This window comes from Panthera onca, chromosome B4 (assembly GCF_046562875.1).
Source record: "Panthera onca isolate mPanOnc1 chromosome B4, mPanOnc1 haplotype 2, whole genome shotgun sequence".
In the NCBI taxonomy this organism is placed as follows: Eukaryota; Metazoa; Chordata; class Mammalia; order Carnivora; family Felidae; genus Panthera; species Panthera onca.
Window position 1 is genome coordinate 36,669,055 of NC_138345.1, and position 23,547 is coordinate 36,692,601.

General features: G+C 36.8%; 1 protein-coding gene across 21 annotated transcripts in view; it reads right to left on the reverse strand.

Moving 5' to 3' along the window:
- Positions 1-23,547, reverse strand: part of WNK1 (WNK lysine deficient protein kinase 1) — a 161,886-nt gene that overhangs the window by 55,577 nt on the left and 82,762 nt on the right. For all 21 annotated transcript variants that reach the window (XM_060658778.3, XM_060658784.3, XM_078450197.2 and 18 more), the window contains exons 3-4: positions 19,584-19,804; positions 16,760-16,917 (exon numbers count right to left, since the gene is read on the reverse strand). In XM_060658778.3, the coding sequence (XP_060514761.2) occupies positions 16,760-16,917; positions 19,584-19,804 (379 nt within the window). The remainder of the gene's footprint in view (positions 1-16,759; positions 16,918-19,583; positions 19,805-23,547) is intronic.

Here is a 23,547-nt window from a genome sequence, read left to right on the forward strand (position 1 = left end):
TCCAATTTCCACCTTCTTCTCTACTCTTCTCTTCCCCAAAATAAGTCCAGTCAAACCGGTTACTTGTTCACCAAATACTTAGTGCACATTTTCACTAATAAGAATACTCTTACTACTCCCCACTTTTTTTAGCCAACTGAGTTCTACACTTCTTTCAAGGTATACTACAAATCATATATAATGAGAAGGTAGCAATTACAAAGTATCTATATATCTTTTGGCATGTAAATTACTTTTAAGATACCAAGAAACTCAATATTGCTATAACATACTTAAGTATAGAAACTATCATTCTATATTCTAGCAGTTTTTATTCTATAGTCTAACGCCCTGTGAATTATACAGCAACATTCAGCAAATATAAAAAAAAACAAAACAGCTTTTTTGAGAAATTCTGAAATAAGGATTTCCCAAGTTCCTTAGTACCTAAAACATTAAGAATGATACTCAGAACTCTTTGGTTTAAGAATAACAATCTGATTAAGAAGCTTTAATTTTAATCAAATCACAGAATAATGAAATGCCTCTGAAAATCATGCAAAACGTCCCCAAGATATAGCCCATGATACACATAGGTTTCTTTTACATGCAGAATCCAAATTTACTGGATGGAAACACGAATAAAATTTATAAAGGAATCATGTCAGCTAATTCCAGTGGATTTAGATCTCTGCATTACTATAAAAATTCCAGCTGCTAAAGAAAAACATACAGTTTTCCTCAACTTTTCAAACACTATCTAATCAGGAATCACTTGTTTCAGTTAAAAAAAAAAAGGTGGGGTGAATTGTAATCTGTTATATAAAAAAGTAAAAGGAATTTCACCCTAACTGCTTTAGTTCTGTTTTTCCCAGACAGAATGTTCAAATCTTGCAATCCAATGGCTAATGGAATCAGTGACAAAGTCAAATTACACAAACAAAGTAATTAAAAATCCCCATTATTTCTAACTTGGTTGTTATGAGGCTGGATTCAGCCAGATTCTTATTGGTATGAACCATTAGTTTACAGGAATTTGAACATACCTTATGATCTCATTGGAAAACAAACCTCTTCAAACTTCCTACAAAATCTACCTAGCTCTATCAAAGGAAATTAGTTTACCTCATGATTCCCCAAGGCTCATTACTCTCCGGATTCATGAAAGCTTGTGTATGGCTCCAACCTCAAGTGCACTATCCTTCATATAAAAAAAAAAACTGACGACATTGCTTACTGTAGTTTCTATTCTTTTAATAGCAGACAAAAATTGTGCTCATTACTCTTATTTGGATTTTCTCATTACCAATGGCAGATTTTCAAGACAACTGAAGTTTTTCTCCTTTAAACGAGGTATTGTGAACCTCTCTATACAGGGCTAAAACATGCTATATCAGTCTTATGCTGTCCATGTACCCTAATTTCCTTACTCTCAGATGTTTTTCCCTCGAGGTCTAAAAAAAAAGTTAAAAAACAAGTAAAGAAAAAACTTTAAGGTCTGTTATTGTCATATTAGTGATGCTTGATTTCTGACACCACAACCACTACCACCATTATTATTATTATTATTATTATTATTGTTATTATTATTATTATTTCTCCTGCATGTCCATGGGACAAAATGCTTAACCTGTGATTCTATTTTCTTATCTGTGAAATGAATATATTATCTACTTACCAGGATAAAGATAAGATAGTATATGCAAAGCACTTTCAAGATTATTGGCAAGAAGCAAAATAACAAATAAATGTTAGCTCATTCATTCTAAAACTTGACTTTAGGGGCATCTGGGTGGCTCAGTCGGTTAAGCGGCCGACTTCAGCTCAGGTCATGATCTCGCGGTCAGTGAGTTCAAGCCCCGCATCGGGCTCTGTGCTGACAGCTCAGAGCCTGGAGCCTGTTTCAGATTCTGTGTCTCCCTCTCTCTGACCCTCCCCCGTTCATGCTCTGTCTCTCTCTGTCTCAAAAATAAATAAACGTTAAAAAAAAAAAAAATTAAAAAAAAAACTTGACTTTAAGTTCATTAAACACATTTTATAACTGTGATTTACTGAATGTCACTGGATAAAGAATGGAATGAGAGAACGTAATTCACTACTAAGCATGTAATACCGATGCTAACGATAATAACAGCAATACCTACTAAGTACTGATTGATAACTGCATGTCAGGCACTTTGTTATGTTCTACACACATTACTCATTTAATCCTCATAAACCCCTTAGGTTCAGATTAGTTAAATAACTTGCCCAAAGTATCACAGCTAGGAAAGGACATTGCTGGGATTTAAACTCAAGGAGACCCAACTCCAGAGCCCAGTTCCTCCACAGGCAACGTAAAATTGGGTTTCACTCTCTACAGTTCTGTATCCGTGTGTTCATTTCACAAATACTGAGTGCCTATGACTTGCCAGTCTCTAAATACTACAAATACAGCCAACGAACAAGTCAAATAAAATCTCCAATTCATAGAATTTGTATACTAACTGGGGCTTCAGATGAATACTATAAACCTGTGACAAAAGCCATGAAGAAAAATAAAACCATCAGGGGATAGAAGTGTGTGCACACTAAAAAATATTTTCGGGAAAGCCTCTCTGAGCAAGTAATATTTCAAGTACAGACCTGAATAAACTGCATGTACAGAACAATGACATGCAACAATTTATTATCAGTGCACTATAGAATGTAATTACTAAACCACAGTCTATATTTACCCCCTCCACATCAGCACTTACACAGACAAGTTTAAATACCCTTAGGTCACAGATTTGACACTGTAATTGACATTTATGGATTTGATGCAGCATTTTGATATAAGCAGGGGATCTGGAATCAGATAATAACAAAAATAACAGAATGCTCTGTTATTTTCTAAATATGTAATCTTGGGCTAGACTTCCTGGGCTTCAGACCTATATTCACAAAATGTTGATAATAGTAGCATTTACTCTTTACCACCCCCAGGTTACTGGAAGAATTAAGCTATGTAACATATGCAAAGTGTTTGATGCAATGCCTGGCACAAATGATGTATTATTTATTAATATTTACACTGCTGTCACCCACTACTTGTATGACAGTGCACCACTGCAGGGTCAGACATGTAGTAGTGAATTGCTCTCTAAGAGGAAAAAAGAAACCTGTCCTTGAGGGGCTCAGTTCTAATGGGGGAGGGGAGGAACAATAGTTAATATCAACATAATAATTATTATATTAATAAAACAGAGGTAGAGTATGATGGGAATATAGAGGAGAATGATACTGGCATGACTTTCTTCCAAAAATCCTAAAATATTCCTGATAAAGAGTGCCAAGGAGCTGAAGCTACTGATAATTACTTCATACAAAATTTGCTTCACCACCTCTGTCACAATAGGCCACTAAAGTTCTCAGCTTAAACATATTTTTACTGGAACACTGTCTCTGACCCTCTGGAAGGAGATCAAAATCCCCTACTTCTTTATGTCTATGAAATCCACCTTCTTTACTGTAATTACTATGTCAGTGTTTACTGACTATACTAAGGTATACATAGTAGATCTGGGATGGAAACCAGAAATATGGAGTGGCAGGAGCACTGGCTGATGGTGGTGGTAAGGCATTAGTAGGGGTGGTGGGGGATTTGCATCAGGGAGCCCTATGAGCTCTGAATAGATAACCAACATGCTTCCTTATTAAATGACCAATAGTTAGGCACTGATGCTAACATACACTTTAAAACATTAGTTAAATTTATATCCAAAGCAGACTTAACAATCAGGGTGCATTTCAACACAAGAGTCATCATTATTGCTTACATAATTATATAAATCATTATATAATCTATGTATTTACTTCAATCCTCACATTTATCTCAGCACTCAAAACATGAGAAAAATTTTAGAAAACTAAAAAAGGACATGGATGATGTTATTCTTAATTGGAAGCCAGAAGATACAGATGGAGGTTGGTGAAATCAAGACAGCATTTCCCAGATAAGAAATATAATGACTGACAGGACAGAATAAGGGACTGTAGATAATACAGAACTAAATTCTCACAGCTGAGAGGAAAAATAAAGCACAAGTGAATGCCTGCAGTATCGCTAGAAACTAAGAATCCTAACACAGCTCCACTGACTTAAAGAACTTCTCAAGCTTTTTATTCCATCTCTTCCACAGCTTGACTTATTATTTTGCTTTTTAAAAAAGCAACTCCTGGGCCACCTGGGTGGCTCAATTGGTTGAGTGTCTGACTTTTGATTCTGGCTCAGGTCATGAACCCAGGATTGTGGGATCGAACTCCACACCGGGGTCCACACTGAGCATAGAGCCTGCTTGAGATTCTCCCCCCCCATTACTCCCTGACCCCGACCCTCTCCCCCACTCATATGCTCTCTGTAAAAAAATAAAATAAAAAAGTAAAAAAGCAACTCCTCAATAAGTCAGGAAAAAAAATGCAATTAAGTAGGATAAAATTTCTAAATCAGTCTGGTTACTTTTTTTTTTTTTTTTTTTCAACGTTTTTTATTTATTTTTGGGACAGAGAGAGACAGAGCATGAACGGGGGAGGGGCAGAGAGAGAGGGAGACACAGAATCGGAAACAGGCTCCAGGCTCCGAGCCATCGGCCCAGAGCCTGACGCGGGGCTCGAACTCACGGACCGCGAGATCGTGACCTGGCTGAAGTCGGAGGCTTAACCGACTGCGCCACCCAGGCGCCCCCAGTCTGGTTACTTTTAATGCTAGTAAAAAAATTTCATGAATGATGGAATAATTATTTTCAAATAACGTTTTGGCATTATCTTATTTAGTCTATGTTACACAGGACTGGAAGGGACGTCAGGTGATCACTGTTCCAGCTCATACTTCTCAAACTTTAACGTACATATGAATCACCATTGGAACTCGTAAAATGCAGATTTTGATTTGAGCTGTCTGGGATGAAGTGAAAATTTTACATTTTTCACAAGTGCCCTGGCATGTCAATGTTGCTGGTGGGGGAACTACACTTTGCATAGCAAAGATCTAATTAGAGACTCTCAAAGTGTAGTATTCAAAACTCTTTCAGGGGATGGACAAGGTACCTCTTTTCCAATGACATATCTGTGTGAGGCCAGCTTTTCTTTATATATTTCAATAAAAAAAAAAAAATACTGCAACAGATTTCATACAGCAGACATGAGAACCCAGCTGTCTTGTTGCTGACCAGACATTAAAGATGGTTGCAAAAATGTAAAAATGCTGTCTTTTCACTAAATCTTTAAAATTAGTTTTGGAGGGGCGCCTGGGTGGCGCAGTCGGTTAAGCGTCCGACTTCAGCCAGGTCACGATCTCGCGGTCCGTGAGTTCGAGCCCCGCGTCAGGCTCTGGGCTGATGGCTCGGAGCCTGGAGCCTGTTTCCGATTCTGTGTCTCCCTCTCTCTCTGCCCCTCCCCTGTTCATGCTCTGTCTCTCTCTGTCCCAAAAATAAATAAAAAACGTTGAAAAAAAAAAATTAAAAAAAAAAAATAAAATTAGTTTTGGACAAAAACATTTTTTTATAAAAATGTTATTGATGTCAACATATTATTGGGCTTATTATGTTATTACATTATAAGACTGTGTTAGTTTCTAATACAGTAAAATAGATATAACATAAGTGAGCAAAAGCTTTCTGGGGTCCTCAATAATTTTTATGATTATAAAGCGTCCTGGTAAAAAGAGTTTGACAGTCACTGAATTAAATCATTCAAATCTGGTAGCTGCTATCTTAATCTCTTCTCAAAGTATCTTAACGGACAGAATCTCAAACCTCTACCAGGCCTTTGCAATGTCTTATAACCTTATCAAGTTCTTTATCTCCAATTATGATTCTTCTTCCTGTTTAGTCTCTTCTAGGTCAAAGGAAACAACTGCTGAGCACTTTCCTTTTCCAGTTACACATTCCCTCAAGAAATCCAAAGGAACAGGTATCCCCCGCTTTTGGAAAGTTTACATTATGACAGTTTGGTTTTTTGTGTTTTTTTGTTTTTTTTTTTTTTCAGTTTTTTAGAGAGAGAAAAAGGACAAGCAGGCAAGGGGCAGAGGAAGAGACAGAATCACTAGCAGGCTCCACACTCAACTCCAAGCCCGACGCAGGGTCGAACTCAGCAAACATGAGATCATGACCTGAACTGAACTCAAGACTCAGACACTCAACCGACTGAGCCACCCAGGTGCCCCACACCACTTTGCTTTTATGAAAGACCTACATGAGTACCTGTTTTCACTAACCAAAAGAAATCCAAAAAGGATTTTTGCTTTTATGAAAAAAAGCAAAAGTAGATTTCAGGGCCTGTTTTGCAGTGAGCCATCAAAGCAAGAGTGGCAAAGCTGAGCTCCTTCCCCTGGGAGCTACATTTAGCATCAAGACACCATAGCTTTAAATTGTGCCTGTGAACATCTGCGCTTTAACTTATTTTATGCATCTGTTAGCAAGATATATCCTACGGTATTAGAAAATCTTAAAAGAGGTTATAATTGGAGTCTGAGAATGCTCAAAAAATTTAATATGAATCTATATTAATAATAATTATTCCTTCCCTTTTATGCCTTTTCAGCTTACAAAAGACTTCAAGGGAATGCTCTGTTTGTGGACAGTGAGGGAAACCTGTAGTTCTAAAAACTGAAAATGATGGATCTCAATGAGAAAGGATCCATGAATCAGGAATTGTCCTGAAATGTCAGAGGTACTAGCAAGTGAACTTATGATTTAGTTTTCCCTATGAAATCTCAGAGAATAAAGTGAGAGTGATTATAGGGTAAAAATTATACTGAAACACTTCCAACAAAATACAGACCTAGCCTCATAATGGAAAGAGTTACTTATAAAATAGTTGTTTAGAAATTACAACTATGAGATTTGATAATCGATGGAAAATACATGCATAGATGACTTTTTCACATATCCTTCTTGTCCTGGAATTTTGACTCTTAACTTTTTAAGTTTTTGTTTTCTGCTCTTTTGGTACCAAATAGTTTTACCCATTATAGAAAATATATTGCTTTTATATGTGTTATCTGTTTCTACTTAGTATTATTCAATTTCATTTTAGGATAGCTTTGTTAAAACTTCAAAGGTGACCTTAAGTTTCATTCCTGTTTTGCAAGGTTAATTCAACCTCCCAAACTTAAATAAGTGTCTAACTGACTATATTTGGGATTCCTTTAATTAAATCATTTATTCTTCAAACTATTACTAAATGACTCAATGTGTCATATGCTATGCTATCAGTACAGTATGTACAAAGATTTGATAAATCAAATTCTTGGACAGTATCTTTTAAGACAATATATATTTCATTTTTTCTGTTCTGCAGTCCCTTTCCAGAAGGGAGGGTGGCTATAGATTCTAACAGTTTAACAACGAGAGAAGGAGAAGGAACTATAGAACTAAAGGGAAACAAATGTGGTATATCCATCCATACAATGGAGTATTATTCAGCTATAAAAAGAACGAAATGCTAATACTTGCTACAACATGGATAAACCTTCAGAACATTATGCTAAGTCAAAGCATGCCACAAAAGGCAAAACAGAAAAACAAACAAAGCATAACACAAAAGGGTATATATCATATGATTTCATTTGTATTAAATGTCCACAACAGGCAAATCAAATCCAGAGAGACATAAAGTAGATGGATGAGTGGTTGCCAGAGGCTCGTTGGAAGGGGGAATGGAGAGTGAGTGTTAATGGATATGGGATTTCTTTTGGGGGGTGATAGAAAGGTGCAGCATGAATATATTTTAAAAACTGAATTTTACATCTTAAAATGAATTTTTATGGTATGTGAATTTTATCTTTAAAAAAGGGAAAAAAATAAAAACAGGGTAAGTACTAAGAATGTGGAAAATGATATTGGTCTTTCTAGGTTCTATTAAATTAACATGAAAAGACTTCTCTCATTTGAGAAGGGGGTTTTGAACTAGAGTCTGCATATGCAAATAAAGATACATTTGTTTTTTAGTGTCTCAAATGCCTTTCTTAAATTTTTTTTTTACTTTTATCAAATAATTTCTTATATAAATTTTTATCTGATCATATGGCAGTGCTGTGCCTAACAGTCTGAAGCCATATAACTCTAAAACACTCATTTTGGCCGTGAGCCTCTGGTGAGCAACTTTTTAAATCAACAGTTTAGCTATGTTTTTCATCTACTCATCCTACAGTCATTATTTTTTTTTTAATTGTTTTTAATCTTTATTTTTGAGACACACACACACACACACACACACACACACACACACACACAGAGTGTGAGTGGGGGAGGGGCAGACAGCGAGGGAGACACAGAATCTGAAGCAGGCTTCAGGCAATGAGCTGTCAGCACAGAGCTTGACACGGGGCTCGAACCCATGAACCATGAGATCATGACCTGAGCTGAAGTCGGATACTTAACCCACTGAGCCACCCAGGCAACCCCACAGTCATTATTTTTAATCAGTTAATCATATTTGCTGGGTTAGGTACAGAAAAAGGATAAAATTTAATACTGGCCACCTATAAAACTTGCATTTTTAAAAAACTGGTACTACCATAAAAGTTTATAACTTGATTTCTGTAAATAGCAGTTATTTTTATACTTCATTTTATATTAAGAAAACCTAAAATTCCATCATCCCTCAAAACATTTTCAATACCAACCTTTATTTAGAAAAATAATAAGGAAGTGAATTAGCAAATTAATCAGAGACACTTATCACTAAATAATAGAGACAGCCCAGTCAATTCCTCCTAGTGTCTCTAAGAGCAGCCTACAAAAAAGCAGAGCCATGGTCTGCTGGTACATAACAAAATTTATTCCCATTTCAAAATAGAAATATTCCAAGACCAACAAAGGAGGCTGGTATGGCTGAGAGATAGCAGAGAATGTTTAAATATTTGCCTATCTAATGTGTATTTCATATCTAGTCTGTTTGATATCAAACATTCAGCACTGATATAAAGGTAAACAAAAGTTATTGGTTCATAAACCCTGGTGTTTAAAATCCAGAATGATCACCTCAAGCAATAATACTGGGTTTAAGATGTTATTTCTTAGGCCAATATCAAAAAATGTGGCCACTGAAAAAATGGGGATCGAACTCACGAACTATGAGATCATGACCTGGGCCAAGGTCAAGAGTCAGACACTTAACTAACTGACTGAGCCACCCAGGCAATCCATAGTTCCACTTCTGACTGAGAGAAAAGACTACCCACAAATTTTTAGTTAACAATTTAAGTAATTACTTGCTTGTATTGAGATTCTTATATTAATAGCATCCTACTAGAGGAACATTATCATCATTTTTACAGATTAGTAATTACAGAACTCTTCAGTGGAGAATTTTTAAAGTTCTGGTGACATGTGTTTACAATAGAAGTCAACAACTTTTTCTCTTTTTTATTAAAAAAATTTTTTTAATGTTTATTTCTGAGAGACAGGCACAGAGTGTGAGAGGGGGAGGGGGAGGGGGAAGGGGAGGGAGAGACACAGAATCCAAACAGGCTCCAGGCTCTGAGCTGTCAGCACAGAGACCGACGTGGGGCTCAAACTCGGTTAACAGCGAGATCATGACCTGAGCTGAGGTTGGAGGCTTAACTGACTGAGCCACCCAGGTGCCTCTCAACAACTTTTTCTGGTAAGAGCCCAAACAGCACATTTTGGAACACACATTCTGTTCCAGTTACCACTCTGCATTGTATTGTGTGAAAACAAAGATAATACAGAAACAAGTGTGGTTGTGCTTTATTACTTTATTTATGGACACTGAAATGTTCACATGATATGTTTTTCTTCTTTTGATTTTTTCCCCCAATTAGTTAAAATGTGGAAACCGTTCTTAGTCATGGGTTGTACACTGTACAACAAGATAGATCTGGCCCATGGTTCAGAGTTCATTAATCCCTGGTTTAGAGTATGATGGGATGAAGAAAAGCAATATATGGTTAGTAAATAAAATATATAAACTATTCCATATACAAATTGTAAATTTTATAGTCTGAAAGTCTAACGTTATATATTTAACTTCATAATCAAGTTTAATGACCAAGATTCATCTTATTTTAAGAGGATATATATTTACAATGGGTATTTATTCCATATTTATTTTCATAAATGGTAAGTCAAAAAGAACAACTTAGCTTAACTGAATTCTAATTCATATCTCATCCATTCACTCTACTGTAAATCCTAATCTATCCGTCATTCCTTCAGATTACTGCAACAGCCTCTTAAAATAGGGTTTTTAGCTTTTAGTCTTTCTTCATAAATCCATTCTCTACTCTGGAGCCAGAACAATTTTTTTAAAAATTTAAAATTTAAGTCTGATCTTATTACAACTACCCAGTGTAAAGTGCTGCAATGGTTCCTCAAATGTTGGAGTATAATCTAAGCTCTCTTTTCTTCTTTTTATCCTTTCTTTCTTTTCCTGCTTCCAAACTCTATAGACATACAAATATATAGATTTCTCACATGCAACACTATCTTAATCTCTCCCTTTCTAATCTCCCCAACCTGTCCAAACTCAATTAGGCACCACTCTTACATGCTTTCATTAAGTACCTATCCCTAGAATAATTGTTTTTATACCATAAGGTAACTAATTGTCTGGGTTAAACTGTTTCTTCCCCTTCCCCTATTAAGCTCTTAAGAGACAAAGATTCGGGTTTTACCTAACAAGAATATGCAATACCTAGTATCCAGAAAAAAGTCTGGAACAAAGAAAGCAGACCTAAATATTTGCTGGATGAACCCATGAACTATTATGGGTTGAACTGTGCCCTCCCAAAAGGTATGTCAAACTTCTGGGGTACCTAGGTAGTTCAGCTGATTGAGTACCCAATTCTTAATTTCAGCTCAGGTCATGATCCCAGGGTCTTGAGATCAAGCCCCGCATCGGGCTCTGTGCTGAGTGTGGAGCCTGCTTAAGATTCTCTCTCTCCCTCTGCCCCTCTCCCCTGCTTGCTTGCTCTCTCTTAAAAAAAGATATGAATTCTAACCTTCAGTATCTCAGAATCTGACCTTATTTGAAAATAGGATCATTGCTGGGTACCTTCACCTCTGACTTCAGCTCAGGTTGTGATCTCATGGTTAATGCGCTCAGCTCATGGATTTGAGCCGCACGCCAGACTTTGTGCTGACAGCATGAAGCCTGCTTCCGATTCTCTTTCTCTCCCTCTCTCTCTGCCCCTCCCTGACTAGAGCTTTCTTTCTCTCTCTCAAAATAAAAAGAAGAAGAAGAAGAAGGAGGAGGAGGAGGAGGAGGAGGAGGAGGAGGAGAAGAAGAAGAAGAAAAAGAAGAAGAAGAAGAAGAAGAAGAAGAAGAAGAAGAAGAAGAAGAAGAAGAAGAAAGGAGCAGTGCAACTGTAATTAGTTAAGATGAGGTCATCCTGGGGTGGGGTGGGCCCTCAATACAATCTGACTGGTGTCTGTATAAGAAGAGGAGACACAGACAGATGAGGGGGAGAACACCATGTGAAACAGAGATTGAAATGCTGCAGATGCAAGCCAAGGAATGCCAAGGATTGCTGGCAAACCATAAGAAGGTAAGAGGCAATGAAAAGTTTTCCCCTTCATGTTTTAGAGACAGCATGACTTTGCTAAAAGCTTCATTTTGGACTTCTGGTCTCAAAATTCTGAGACAATAAATTTCTGCTGGTTTAAATCACCTAGTTTGTGGTACTTTGTTATAACACCCCCTGAAAACTATCAAATATTGGTGAACCACCTTACATTTCAGGTATATACAGTTTCCTGTGTCTCTCTACACTCCAACTCTTAACTCTTCCTTGAAAATTAGGTTTAAAGGGCACCTGGGTGGCTCAGTTGGTTAAGCATCCAACTCTCAACTTAGGCTCAGGTCATGATCTCATGGTTGGGTGAGTTTAAGCACCGAGTTGGTCTCTGCACTAGGTGGAGCTTGCTCTCTCTCCCCCTCTCTCTGTGGCCTTCCCCTGCACACATGTGTCCTCTCTCTCAAAACAAATAAATAAACGTAAAAAAAATTAGGTTTAAAAAATTAGTATGAGTAGATCTGGTGAGGTAACTTTAATGTAATATTATATGTAAGAGAATAAATGATTAAATTCACATATTTGAATTCAAGCAAGGATTTGTATAAGACCTATCAAAACAACTGGGTGGTTCAGATTTGTTTTAATTCAGTATTTTGTCAACCATTCTGTCATTTCTAGCAAAATCTGGAGAGTTAATGAAAGGAAATAAACTCCAAGCCACCTTAAAGGGCAAATTATCCTTTTATGAAACTTTATTTATTATTCCTATAGTTAATTTTTAAAAATACTCTTATTGGTTATTTCAATGAAAAAGTTGAGAATTATGTGTTCATCTTCTCACACACACAGACTGTATAAATACAACAGGAGTGGAATCTGACATATCAAAAAACAGGTCTCTTTTTTCTCATCAGAAAATTCCCAGAAGCCAACACCTACCCAGTTTTTTGTTTTTTCAACTTTATCCTGAAATTCTGTTCATTAAACTAAGAGCCAGACTTTATTTTTTCAATTCTTTCTTACAAGGAAAGCACACACCCACGCTTGCCTAGCCTTGTATTTTCTAAGAGCTATATGTGCAGATTAAATGATCTTGTATATAGACAATCCTAAGGAATCTACTAAAAAACTATTAGAATTAATTCAGTAAGTTTGTTGATTCAAAATCAGTATGCAAAAACCAAAAGTATTTGTAATGAACAATCAAAAATTGAAATAAAAATTCAATTCCATTTATAATAGTACCCCTCACATACATTACTCAAGAATAAACAATAAAAAAAATACAAGACTTATACTCTGAACACTATAAAACACCACTGAAAAAAATTACAAAAGATCTAAGTAATGGAAAAACATCCCATGTTCATGAACCAGAAGACTCAGTATGGTTAAGATGCAATACTCTCCAAATTTATTTATACGTTCAATGCTATACATATCAGGATCCCAGCTGAATTGTAAAAATTGACAAGCTGATTCTAAAATTTATACAGAGTTACAAAAGACCAAGAAGAGACAAAACTTGAAGAATAAATAGAAGGACTCACACTTCCTAATTCAAAGCTTACTACTACTACAAAGCAATGGTAAACAAGACATATTGATCCATGGAACAGAACTGAGAGTACAGAAATAAACCCATATGCCTATGATTTTCAGCAAGGGTAAAACCATTCAATGGAGAAAGACTAGTCTTTTCAACAAATGGTGCTGAGACAACTGGATAGTTGTCACAAGCAAATGAACCAAGTTAAAATCCTTACCTCTCACCACCACATACAAAAATAAACACAAGGGGTGCGTGCTTGGGTGGTTCAGTCGGTTGGGCGTCTGACTTCAGCCTGGGTCATGATGTCATAATCTGTGAGTTTGAGCCCTGCGTTGGGCTCTGTGCTGCCAGCTCAGAGCCTGGAGCCTGTTTCAGATTCTGTGTCTCCCTCTCTCTCTGCCCCTCCGCCACTCACTCTCTGTCTCTCTCAAAAATAAACAAACATTAAAAAAAATAAACAAAAATAAATGCAAAATGAGTTAAAGATCTAATTTAATTGTAAGAACTAAAACTAGAGGCGCCTGGGTGGCTCAGTTGGTTAGGTGTCTGACCTCAGCTCAAGTCATGATCTCACAGTCTGTGCGTTCGAGCCCCGCTCTGGGCTCTGTGCTGACAGCTCAGAGCCCGGGGCCTGCTTCTGATTCTGTGTCTCCCTCTCTCTCTGCCCCTCCCCTGCTCATGCTCTGTCTCTCTCTGTCTCAAAAATAAATAAAAACATTAAAAAAAAAAAAAAAAAGAACTAAAACTATAAAATTCCCGAAAGAAAACACATAGGGGTAAATGTTCATGACTTGAGATTTGGCAATGGATTCTCAGGTATGACATCAAAAGCGTGAGCAAAACAAAAGATAAAATATATAAACCAGACTTCATCAAAATGAAAAACTTTTGTACCTCAAAGGGTACTAGCAAGATAGTGACACTATTAAGAAAAGACAACTGACAGAATGGGAGAAAATAATTAGAGATCATCTATCTCAAAGGACTTCTATCTGGAATATACAAAGAACTCATACAGCTCAATAATAAAAAGACAAATAACCCAATTAAAAAAATGAGTAAAGGGGGTGGCTGGGTGGCTCAGTCGGTTGAGCGTCTGACTTGGGCTCAGGTCATGATCTCACAGTTCGTCAGTTTGAGCTCTGCATTCGGCTCTGTGCTGACAGATCATAGCCTGGAGCCTGCTTCTGATTCCGTGTCTCCCTCTCTCTCTGACCTCCCCTGCTCTCTCTCAAAAATAAATAAACGTTGGGGCGCCTGGGTGTCTCAGTCGGTTGAGCATCCGACTTCAGCTCAGGTCATGATCTCACGGTCTGTGAGTTCAAGCCCCGCCCGCATCAGGCTCTGTGCTGACAACTCAGAGCCTGGAGCCTGCTTCGGATCCTGTGTCTCCCTCTCTCTCTGCCTCTCCCCTGCTCATTCTCTGCCTCTCTCTCTGTCAAAAATAAATAAACATTAAAAAATAATAATAAATAAATAAATGTTAAATTTTTTTTTTTAAAAAATGAGCAAAGGATCTGAATAGGCATTGTTCCAAAAGAAAAAAAAAGACATACAAACAGCCAATAAGCTATTATCATCATACTGTAATTACAACTGTTTGCTTATACACTGGTCTTCTATATTAGAGCTAATTTTCTGAAGACAGGGACTATGTATACTATTCATCTTTAATTACTCTGGACTTGGCATGTAGCAGGGACCCAGAAAATGTCACATGTATTTGCACTGGAGACTTATTTTATATATGGGATACTAACAGGTACTAAAGATAAGAATAGAGTTAAACAGAAATATTTTGTAGAGATAAGATCACAAATTTTAAAGAATATAAAGCAATAAAAATAAACAGCAAGTACTTATACATATAACACTAAACATCATTTTAAATGCTTTATATTAATTCAATTTTTGAACTCATAAGTAAAATAATCAATTACAAATAAAACTATGATTCCAATCAGTTGAGAAGCTCAGCTCAGAGAAGGCAGAAATCATTATTCAGTGAGGACCATCAGAAAAAATTTTGTTAGGGAAGTCTGTTAAATACAGTATAAGAACTGACTGGATAGCAAAAGAGCATGTACAGAATGTAAATGGCATGTACAAATGGGACAGGAAAAGGGGAAGGATGTGGCATATGTGCAAGACAATAAAAAGAGAAGTGGCCTGACTTAAAAAGGTGTTTAGATAAAAGTAAGGAATAGTAAAGATAATAAGAATTTCTACATGTTTTCACAAGCAAACTGGTATCATTTTAAGTTCCTTACACCAAAAAGAAATAGCAAGAAAGTTCAACTAGTTCAAGTGAAGCAGAAAAACAAATTCATAACGTTAACTACTTCAAGATGATAGTGTAAGGTGTGAAGTAAAAGTATTAGAGTTCTGACAATGGGAATGAAGAAGGCTTGTATCTAAGAGTTATTTTGAACCAAGAACCTGATAAATAGGAACTAGTGAGTAAAAAAACCAAGAAATCAAATATACTTCTTGAGGTTTCAAGAATTCTAAATAAAATACAGGGGGAACTACCCAGTAAATAGCCCATCTTACCCTTAAAGGAAAAAAATGATGATGTAAATTATTAGGTACTGGGGGAAGAAAGGGGAATAAGAATAAAAGACTTAAAATTGAAATTCACAGAACTCTAAGAGGTAAAGCAGATGAACTTTCTAAGGGCAAAACTGTGGAATAGTGATTACAATACTTAATTAGAATTCTCTGAAGGCTAAACTAACTACGTTTACTACATTTCTCTTGCCCTACCCAGCCTGAGACAAAAAAAAAAGTAGGGGATAATAGTTACACATTAAGAGACGTAACAGCGGCGCCTGGGTGGCTCAGTTGGTTGAGCGCATCTGACTTCGATTCAGGTCATGATCTCATGGTTTGCGGGTTCAAGCCCCACATCAGGCTCCGTGCTGACAGCTTGGAGCCTGCTTCGGATTCTGTGTCTCTATCTCTGCCCCTCCCCTGCTCACTCTCTCTCTTTCTCTCTCAAAAATAAATAATAAAAACATTAAAAAAAGAGAGAAACGTAACAGTAAAATATTTTCCGTGGATGTTGATGGGCCCTATTTTTTTTTAATATATGAAATTTATTGTCAAATTGGTTTCCATACAACACCCAGTGCTCATCCCAAAAGATGCCCTCTTCAATACCCATCACCCACCCTCCCCTCCCCCCCACCCCCCAATGGGCCCTATTTTAAACACTGACTATAAGCCGATATAACGGGAAATATTTTAATAGGTTAGGGTATTATTAGATGATCCAGAAATTACTGTTAGGCCTTAAACCCTGTGGTATTTATAAATGATTTAATAAATTCATAAATAAATTTTAAAACATTTAAGGAAAAGTCTGTGAACAAAGCAACTTAAGAGCACTACTTTTTAATTCAGATAAAACCTTTTATGGTGGGAAGGAATGAGAACTTAGATGAATAAACAGGGGGTTGAAAACTAGTAATGACAGTATGTTTAAATATATCTCAAAAGAAAAGTTTAAATGAAGGCAAGGAGGATCCAGAATATAGTGGTACTTTCTGATCTTTATTTTTGCTCTCACTAAATCAGAGAAATAAAATCTTTCAACTCCCTCTTCCCCCAACAACTGAGTGTGCTTTCTACCATTGTTTCCTTTTGCATGTTCGATGTTATCCACCTTGGCATTCCTTTTCAGATGTGACCTAAGCTCAATAATCATTTAGGGGAAGACTTACACTGGTCACTCGACGGTAGATCTGCGCAGCATTTTGGCACTCTGAGTAAGGGTATTCAGATGTGGCCATCTCAAGCATGCACATCCCAAAAGCATAAACATCAACAGATTCATCATATTTTTCCTCATACATCTCAGGGGCCATGAACTCTGGGGTACCTTAAATTAAAAGAACAATTCAGATTTAATGTGAGCAGAAGCTACAGATGTTACTCACCTGGGGGAGAAGCAGAGGGGTTGACCCGTGAGAGAGAAGAATGTGGAGGGAACGGAAGGGAAGAGAGAAGAGGAGGGAAGAGGGGAGGGAAGAGGGGAGGGAAGAGGGGAGGGAAGAGGGGAGGGAAGGGAATGGAAGGAGAGGGAATGGAATGGAAGGGGAGGGAAGAGAGAGTAGAGTGGCAGGAGCAGGGAGGAGGAAGAAAATCTTAGTCTGTCCCACCAAGTATCTTACAGATCTTCTGCTGCATGGCCTTCATAAAAGAAACTGGAACAGGGTCAAGTGTCTGTTTACTGTTCCAAACGGATTACTGTTATACAATGTCAAAACAGAGACTTGGATATGAGATAAATTAATATAACTCATCATGAAAACAAATGGAAGGAAAAGGTAAGAGACTAGAAAGAAATAGAGATATAATGGCACCAGTAAGACAGGACAAGTTAAAAAAAGATCAAAATACTTGTCTGCCCCCTACTGTATGGTAGATGCAAGGATAATATTCATGGCTAATTTTTTGCCATTAACATTCCACCTGATCAGTTTCACTTTTTAAAGGAGACCTTGCAGTGAAAAATCTAATATTCCGTGTTTTTTAAAAGAATAAAGTAAAGTGTAATTGTCTATAAAGGCCACTCTCCAGAGCCCCTTTCTTCACAGACTTACCATACCACCTGCAGTACACAAATAAGCCTACTGCATATAAAGAAATAGTAAGGGACATTTTACAGGCAAAAACCAAACACACACAAATAGAGAAGTCAAATACAGACTGAGTTATGAGCATAGCACGTGTGATTCCATAGACCAGGTTTTCTAATGTTTCCAAAGAAATTAATTCTGGGTACTTCAAATTATAGGATATTTCCAAGAACAGGCTTACACACAATGATTTAAGCAAAATAGGAAAAAAAAACCACCTCTCCCAGGTTAGAGATTTTTAAGGTGCTAAAAAGTCAAAGAAATAAATGTTTCCTTTTCCTATAACAAGACAAAAAAGGAAATTCAGCTTTAAATAACTTTTCCAATTCTTCTTGTTAATCTGTATTAAGAAAATTTAAAAACAGGGGTGCCTGGGTAGCTCAGTCGGTGAAGCATCCAGCTTCAGCTCAGGTCATGATCTCACGGTCCCGTGAGTTCAAGCCCTGCGTTGGGCTCTGTGCTGGCAGCTCAGAGCCTGGAGCCTGCTTCGAATTCCCTCTCTCTCTGCCCCTGCTCATGCTCTGTCTCTGTCTCAAAAATAAGTAAAAAAAAAAAAAATCAAAAGAAATTTAAAAAAAAAGAAAAAAAATTAAAAAACAGCATTCCTAATCCAAGTCACACAATATTCTATTTTTTTTTAATGTTTACTTATTTTTGAGAGAGAGAGAGAGAGAGACTGACTGACTTAGTGTGAGCAGGGAAGGGGCAAAGAAGGAGGGAGACACAGACTCCAAAGCAGGCTCCAGGCTCTGAGCTGTTAGCAGAGAGCCAGGCGTGGGGCTCTAATTCATGAACTGTGTGATCATGACCTCAGCTGAAGTCAGACACACTTAACTGACTGAGCCACCTGGGTACCCCTCTAAAGAGAACACTATTTGATAAGAATGTATACATTACTGGTATTATATAGTTTTCTTATTAACACGTAAAATTCTAGCCCACTTAAAAATGAATGGTTTCCCTATTGTTGCCATCTTTGAGAGGGAGAATAAAGTACATGTGATTTCAAGTGTTCAAACTGTCATGTTCTCTTCAGAGAGTGAAAGCTTACCAAAATAATAAGCATTAAATTATTTTCCCAGCTGCAACTCTCTAACATGTAGTTGAAAGTCTGAAAGGACAGCCTTGTTCTTTAGATCAGAGATTCTCAACAAGAGGGGACAATTTTGTTATCAGTGATTCTCAACAAGAGGGGACAATTTTCTTACCAGGGGACATTTTGCAATGTCCTGAGACATTTTTAGTTTTAACAACTGGCTGGTGGGGTTGGGGGGGGGAGATGAGTTTAAAGGGGGTGTGGTGTGCTCCTGGCATCATCCAAATAATCTTACAATGAACAAGAAAGCCCTTACAACAAAGAACTATCCAACCCCAAATACCACTAAGGTTGAAAAAAAGTCTCCTTTCAGATATATCTTCTGAAGCTAACTATAAGAAAATAATTGAGAAAACCAAGCTTTCAGAACTCTTATTTTCACATTTTAAAATAAAGTCTTAACAGGTAGATACTTTTGAATAATAATATATATCTAATACTTTTTTTAGAAACTAAACTGCATATAAATTCAGTTTCCTTTATAGGAAAGTAACTATATTTATTACATACATAATTATATAATACTAAGTATCAACAGGATAACCCAGTAAGATTGATAGTTACATAAGGTTTTATCAACAAAGTTCACATTACTTCACATAATTTTACAAAACATCGTTAGTCTTCAAGATGATTCTAGAAGCATACAGAGAACTCCACATCTCATAAGTAGAAACGATCACTTCCTGAGTTCAAGCTATGGATTTCTGAAAGTTTATTTCACATAATAAAAGCTCTGAGAGGGTCAAGTTTCTAAATAAAAGGAATATCAGAAACCCAGCTAGGATGCAAGCTACACCTGAAACATACCTATCACACTCTTGGCAAAAGAAGCCCGCTTCAGGGTTGCCAGACCTAGGTCTCCAATCTTGACTGAGCCTGTAGGGCCAGTGATAAAGATGTTGTCACACTTAAGATCTCGGTGAATAATAGGCGGAGTTCGGGTATGAAGAAACTGAAGTCCTTTTAGGATCTGACGGCACCAGCTTCTTAGAACTTTAATCTTCATCACCTTAAACCTTTTCAGATACCTAGAGAAGGCAAAGTATACCAAACAGGTTATCAATGATACGAGGTTGCTGCTTTGAAGAATTCCATTAAATTCTAACATATCTGAGATGGGAGTATCAAATTTACAATATTAAGATTCAGTAACCTTAAAGGTTAGTGATACTTTTAGCAAAGTTAAAGGGGAAAGGATGATAATAAGTGGTTGGTAAATGAATTCTAATAACAAAGCACAAAAAAATGAATTCCTTAAAGTTGGGTCACTACTAAAATAACTTAAAAGTTAAGAGGTAGAAAAATAAACAGATATAAAAATAAAAAATAAAAGTTAAGGGATAGAGTTTGACTTCTGGTAAATGGTGGAATAATTCTTACTAGATACAGATATAATTATAAACTGTAGTAAAAATATACAAAAAACAACTACCTCAAGGCTCTGGAGAGCAATCAAAATCTGGCATAAATTGGAAGGGAGTTCATATTAGGGAAAAAAGAAAGCACTGCTTGAGTTTCCTATTTTCTAAATCTCCTCAGCTGAGGAAAGGCTCCTGCCTGATTCTGTAGGTCAGCTCAAATCTAAATAAAAGCCTACAGCCTTATTAGCTGAGGAATGGAGGACAGAGTTCAAGATGACCATAGCAGCTAGAACAGTGCTATCCAACAGAACTTTCTATCATGATAGTCTGCTCAATATAGTATTCACTAAATAAATGTGAATATACTTAAATATAAATTAAGTAAAATTAAAAATTCTATTTTTCAGCTGCACTAGCCACATTTCAAGTGCTCAACAGCCACATGTGTCAAGTGGTTACCATTTGGATAGTACAGATATAAAACATTTTCATCACCACAGAGAGTTCCAGTGGACAGGACAGAGAAGTGTGATACTGAAGAGAAGCCCCAAATCCTGCATATTCATTCTGCCCAAATCTCTGGTTGACCTCTGAAATACGTATATGTGGAGCAGCAGATTCAAAGCAGCCCAGCTAATGGCTAAACGAATGGAACAGAGATTTCTGATGCTACTCACTGAGGGAAAGATAAAGTTTCTGGATTGGCTTTTTTTCTGAAAATATTCAGGAAAAGTATGAAGATATAAAATATTACATTAGCCTCATGCTATCTTTAAAATACGTATGGCTAATTAAAGGACAATTTATAACACTGTATTATAGGTTCTATAGAATATGTGAATGTAGCATACATAAAAATTATATAGCATAAAAAACAAGTATTAGGGATAATTGAAACTTTATCTGTGTAAGGTTCCTTTACTTTACATGAAATTGTACAGTATCAACCCAAAGTTTATTGTGAAAAGTTACAGATATAAACACAATCTCCACAGCAACTGTTTTAAAACACACACACACACACACACACACACACACACACACACACACACATACAGGTTTTAACTAAAAAGCTAATACAGGAACTAAAATGAAATTCTACTTCACTTGGATGAGGTAATCAAAGAAAACTAATGGTGAAAGTTGGTTTTATAGTTTAAACAAATATTGAAACATAGTTACCTCTGAAGGGTGAGGAAGGGCTACCTAGGAAGAGCCATAAGAGCACTTACTAAGATAATAAGAATGTTCTATAACTTAATAGTTTTTACTGCATGAGTAAATGCTTTTGTCAAAACTCACAGAATGATACCACTGTTACACTTTTCACTGTACTTAAATTTCACTGTAAGGAAAAACAAAGCATATAAATACAGTATGAGAACTCTAATGAAATGAGCACTTAAGTGTTTACATGTGAAATATTACTGATGCAACAACTTATTTTGGAATGAACAAAATTAAGATAGGGGAATAATCAGAAGGACATATGTGGTAAAGTAAATACGGCAAGTTAATAAACTACAGAATCTAGGGAGTGAATATGTGTGTTCATTGTGTAATTCTTTCAACTTTTCTGTATAACTGAAAAATTGTTTAATAAAATTTTGGGGATAAGTTGAGTCTGTATCATTTATAAAATGATCAATTATATAAAATATAACAGGTAACTATATCGTAACCTTGTATCTCTTAACTTCATTAAATTTGTTTATGAAAAAAAAATTAAAAAAAAAAAAAAAAAAAAAAAAAAAGGGGGCGCCTGGGTGGCGCAGTCGGTTAAGCGTCCGACTTCAGCCAGGTCACGATCTCGCGGTCCGTGAGTTCGAGCCCCGCATCAGGCTCTGGGCTGATGGCTCGGAGCCTGGAGCCTGTTTCCGATTCTGTGTCTCCCTCTCTCTCTGACCCTTCCCCGTTCATGCTCTGTCTCTCTCTGTCCCAAAATAAATAAAAAACGTTGAAAAAAAATTTAAAAAAAAAAAAAAATTTGTTTAGAATCACTGGAATTTTCTATGTAAACAATTACATAATCTGCAATCAAGGGCAATGGTATTATTTCTTCCTTTCCAATCTTTATGCCCGTAATACTAGTTTTCCCTATATTTATGCTTTATTGCAGTGGGTGGGCCTCTAAAACCACAGTGAATGTAAGTGGTTAAAAAAAGCATTCTTGCTTTGTTCCTCATCTCACGGGAAACAGTTAAGCTCAACATTAGCTATAGGCTTTTTGGTGGAAGTTGTTTCTCAGTTTGAAGAAGTTCCCCACTATTCCTAGTTTGAATAAGAGTTTTCAGCCACAAATAGATACTGAATTGTCAAATACTTTTACACATATTTTGAAATGATCATATGAATTTTCTCCTTTATTCTGTTAATGTGGTGAATAACATTGATTAATTCAATGTTAAACCAACTTTGTGATACCCTCTTTGATTCTGATATATTGGATTGGTGGATCCAATTTGCTATTATTTATTTTATAATATAATTTGCTATTATATTATTATCTTTGCATTGATATTCATGAAGGACATTGCTCTTTAAAAATTTCTTTTTCAAGGGAGCCTGGGTGACTCAGTCGGTTTAGTGACCGACTGCGGCTCAGGTCATGATCTCACGGTTCCTCAGTATAAGCCCTGCATCCGGCTCTATGCTGTCAGCGCAGTGGCCACTTCCCACTTCAGATCCTCTGTCTCCCTCTCTCTCTGGCCCTCCCCCGTGCACTCTGTCTCTCAAAAATAAGTAAACATTTGAAAAAAAAATTAGAAAAAAATTTCTTTTCCTATGTATCAAGTTTTTGAGAAAATTCAACACAGTGGATTTCCCATTTTGTTAAGATAAAATGCACATAATATATACCATTTAACTAATTAATTATTTGAGAGAGAATGCACGTGCGAGTCGGGGAAAGGGGCAGAGGGACAGAGAATATCTTTTTTTAAAAATATTTATTAAATGTTTCTTTTTTGAGAGGGGGGGCAGAGATAGAGGGAGACAAAGAATCTGAAGCCAGAGCCAGGCTCTGAGCTGTTAGAACAGAGGCTGATGCAGGGCTGGAACTCACCAACAGCAAGATCATGACCAGAGCTGAAGTCAGATGCTTAACTGACTGAGCTACCTAGGCTCCCTTAAGAGGGAGAGTATCTTTTTTTTTTTTTAATTTTTATTTATTTTTCAGACAGACAGACAGACAGACAGACACAGAGTGCAAGCAGGGGAGGGACAGAGAGAGAGGGAAACACAGAATCCGAAGCAGGCTCCAGGCTCTGGGCTGTCAGCACAGAGCCCGACCCGAGGCTTGAACCCACAAACCATGAGACCGTGACCTGAGCCAATGCCCAACTGACTGAACCACCCAGGTGCCCCAAGAGAGAGTATCTTAAGCAGGCTCCACACTCAGTGCAGATCCC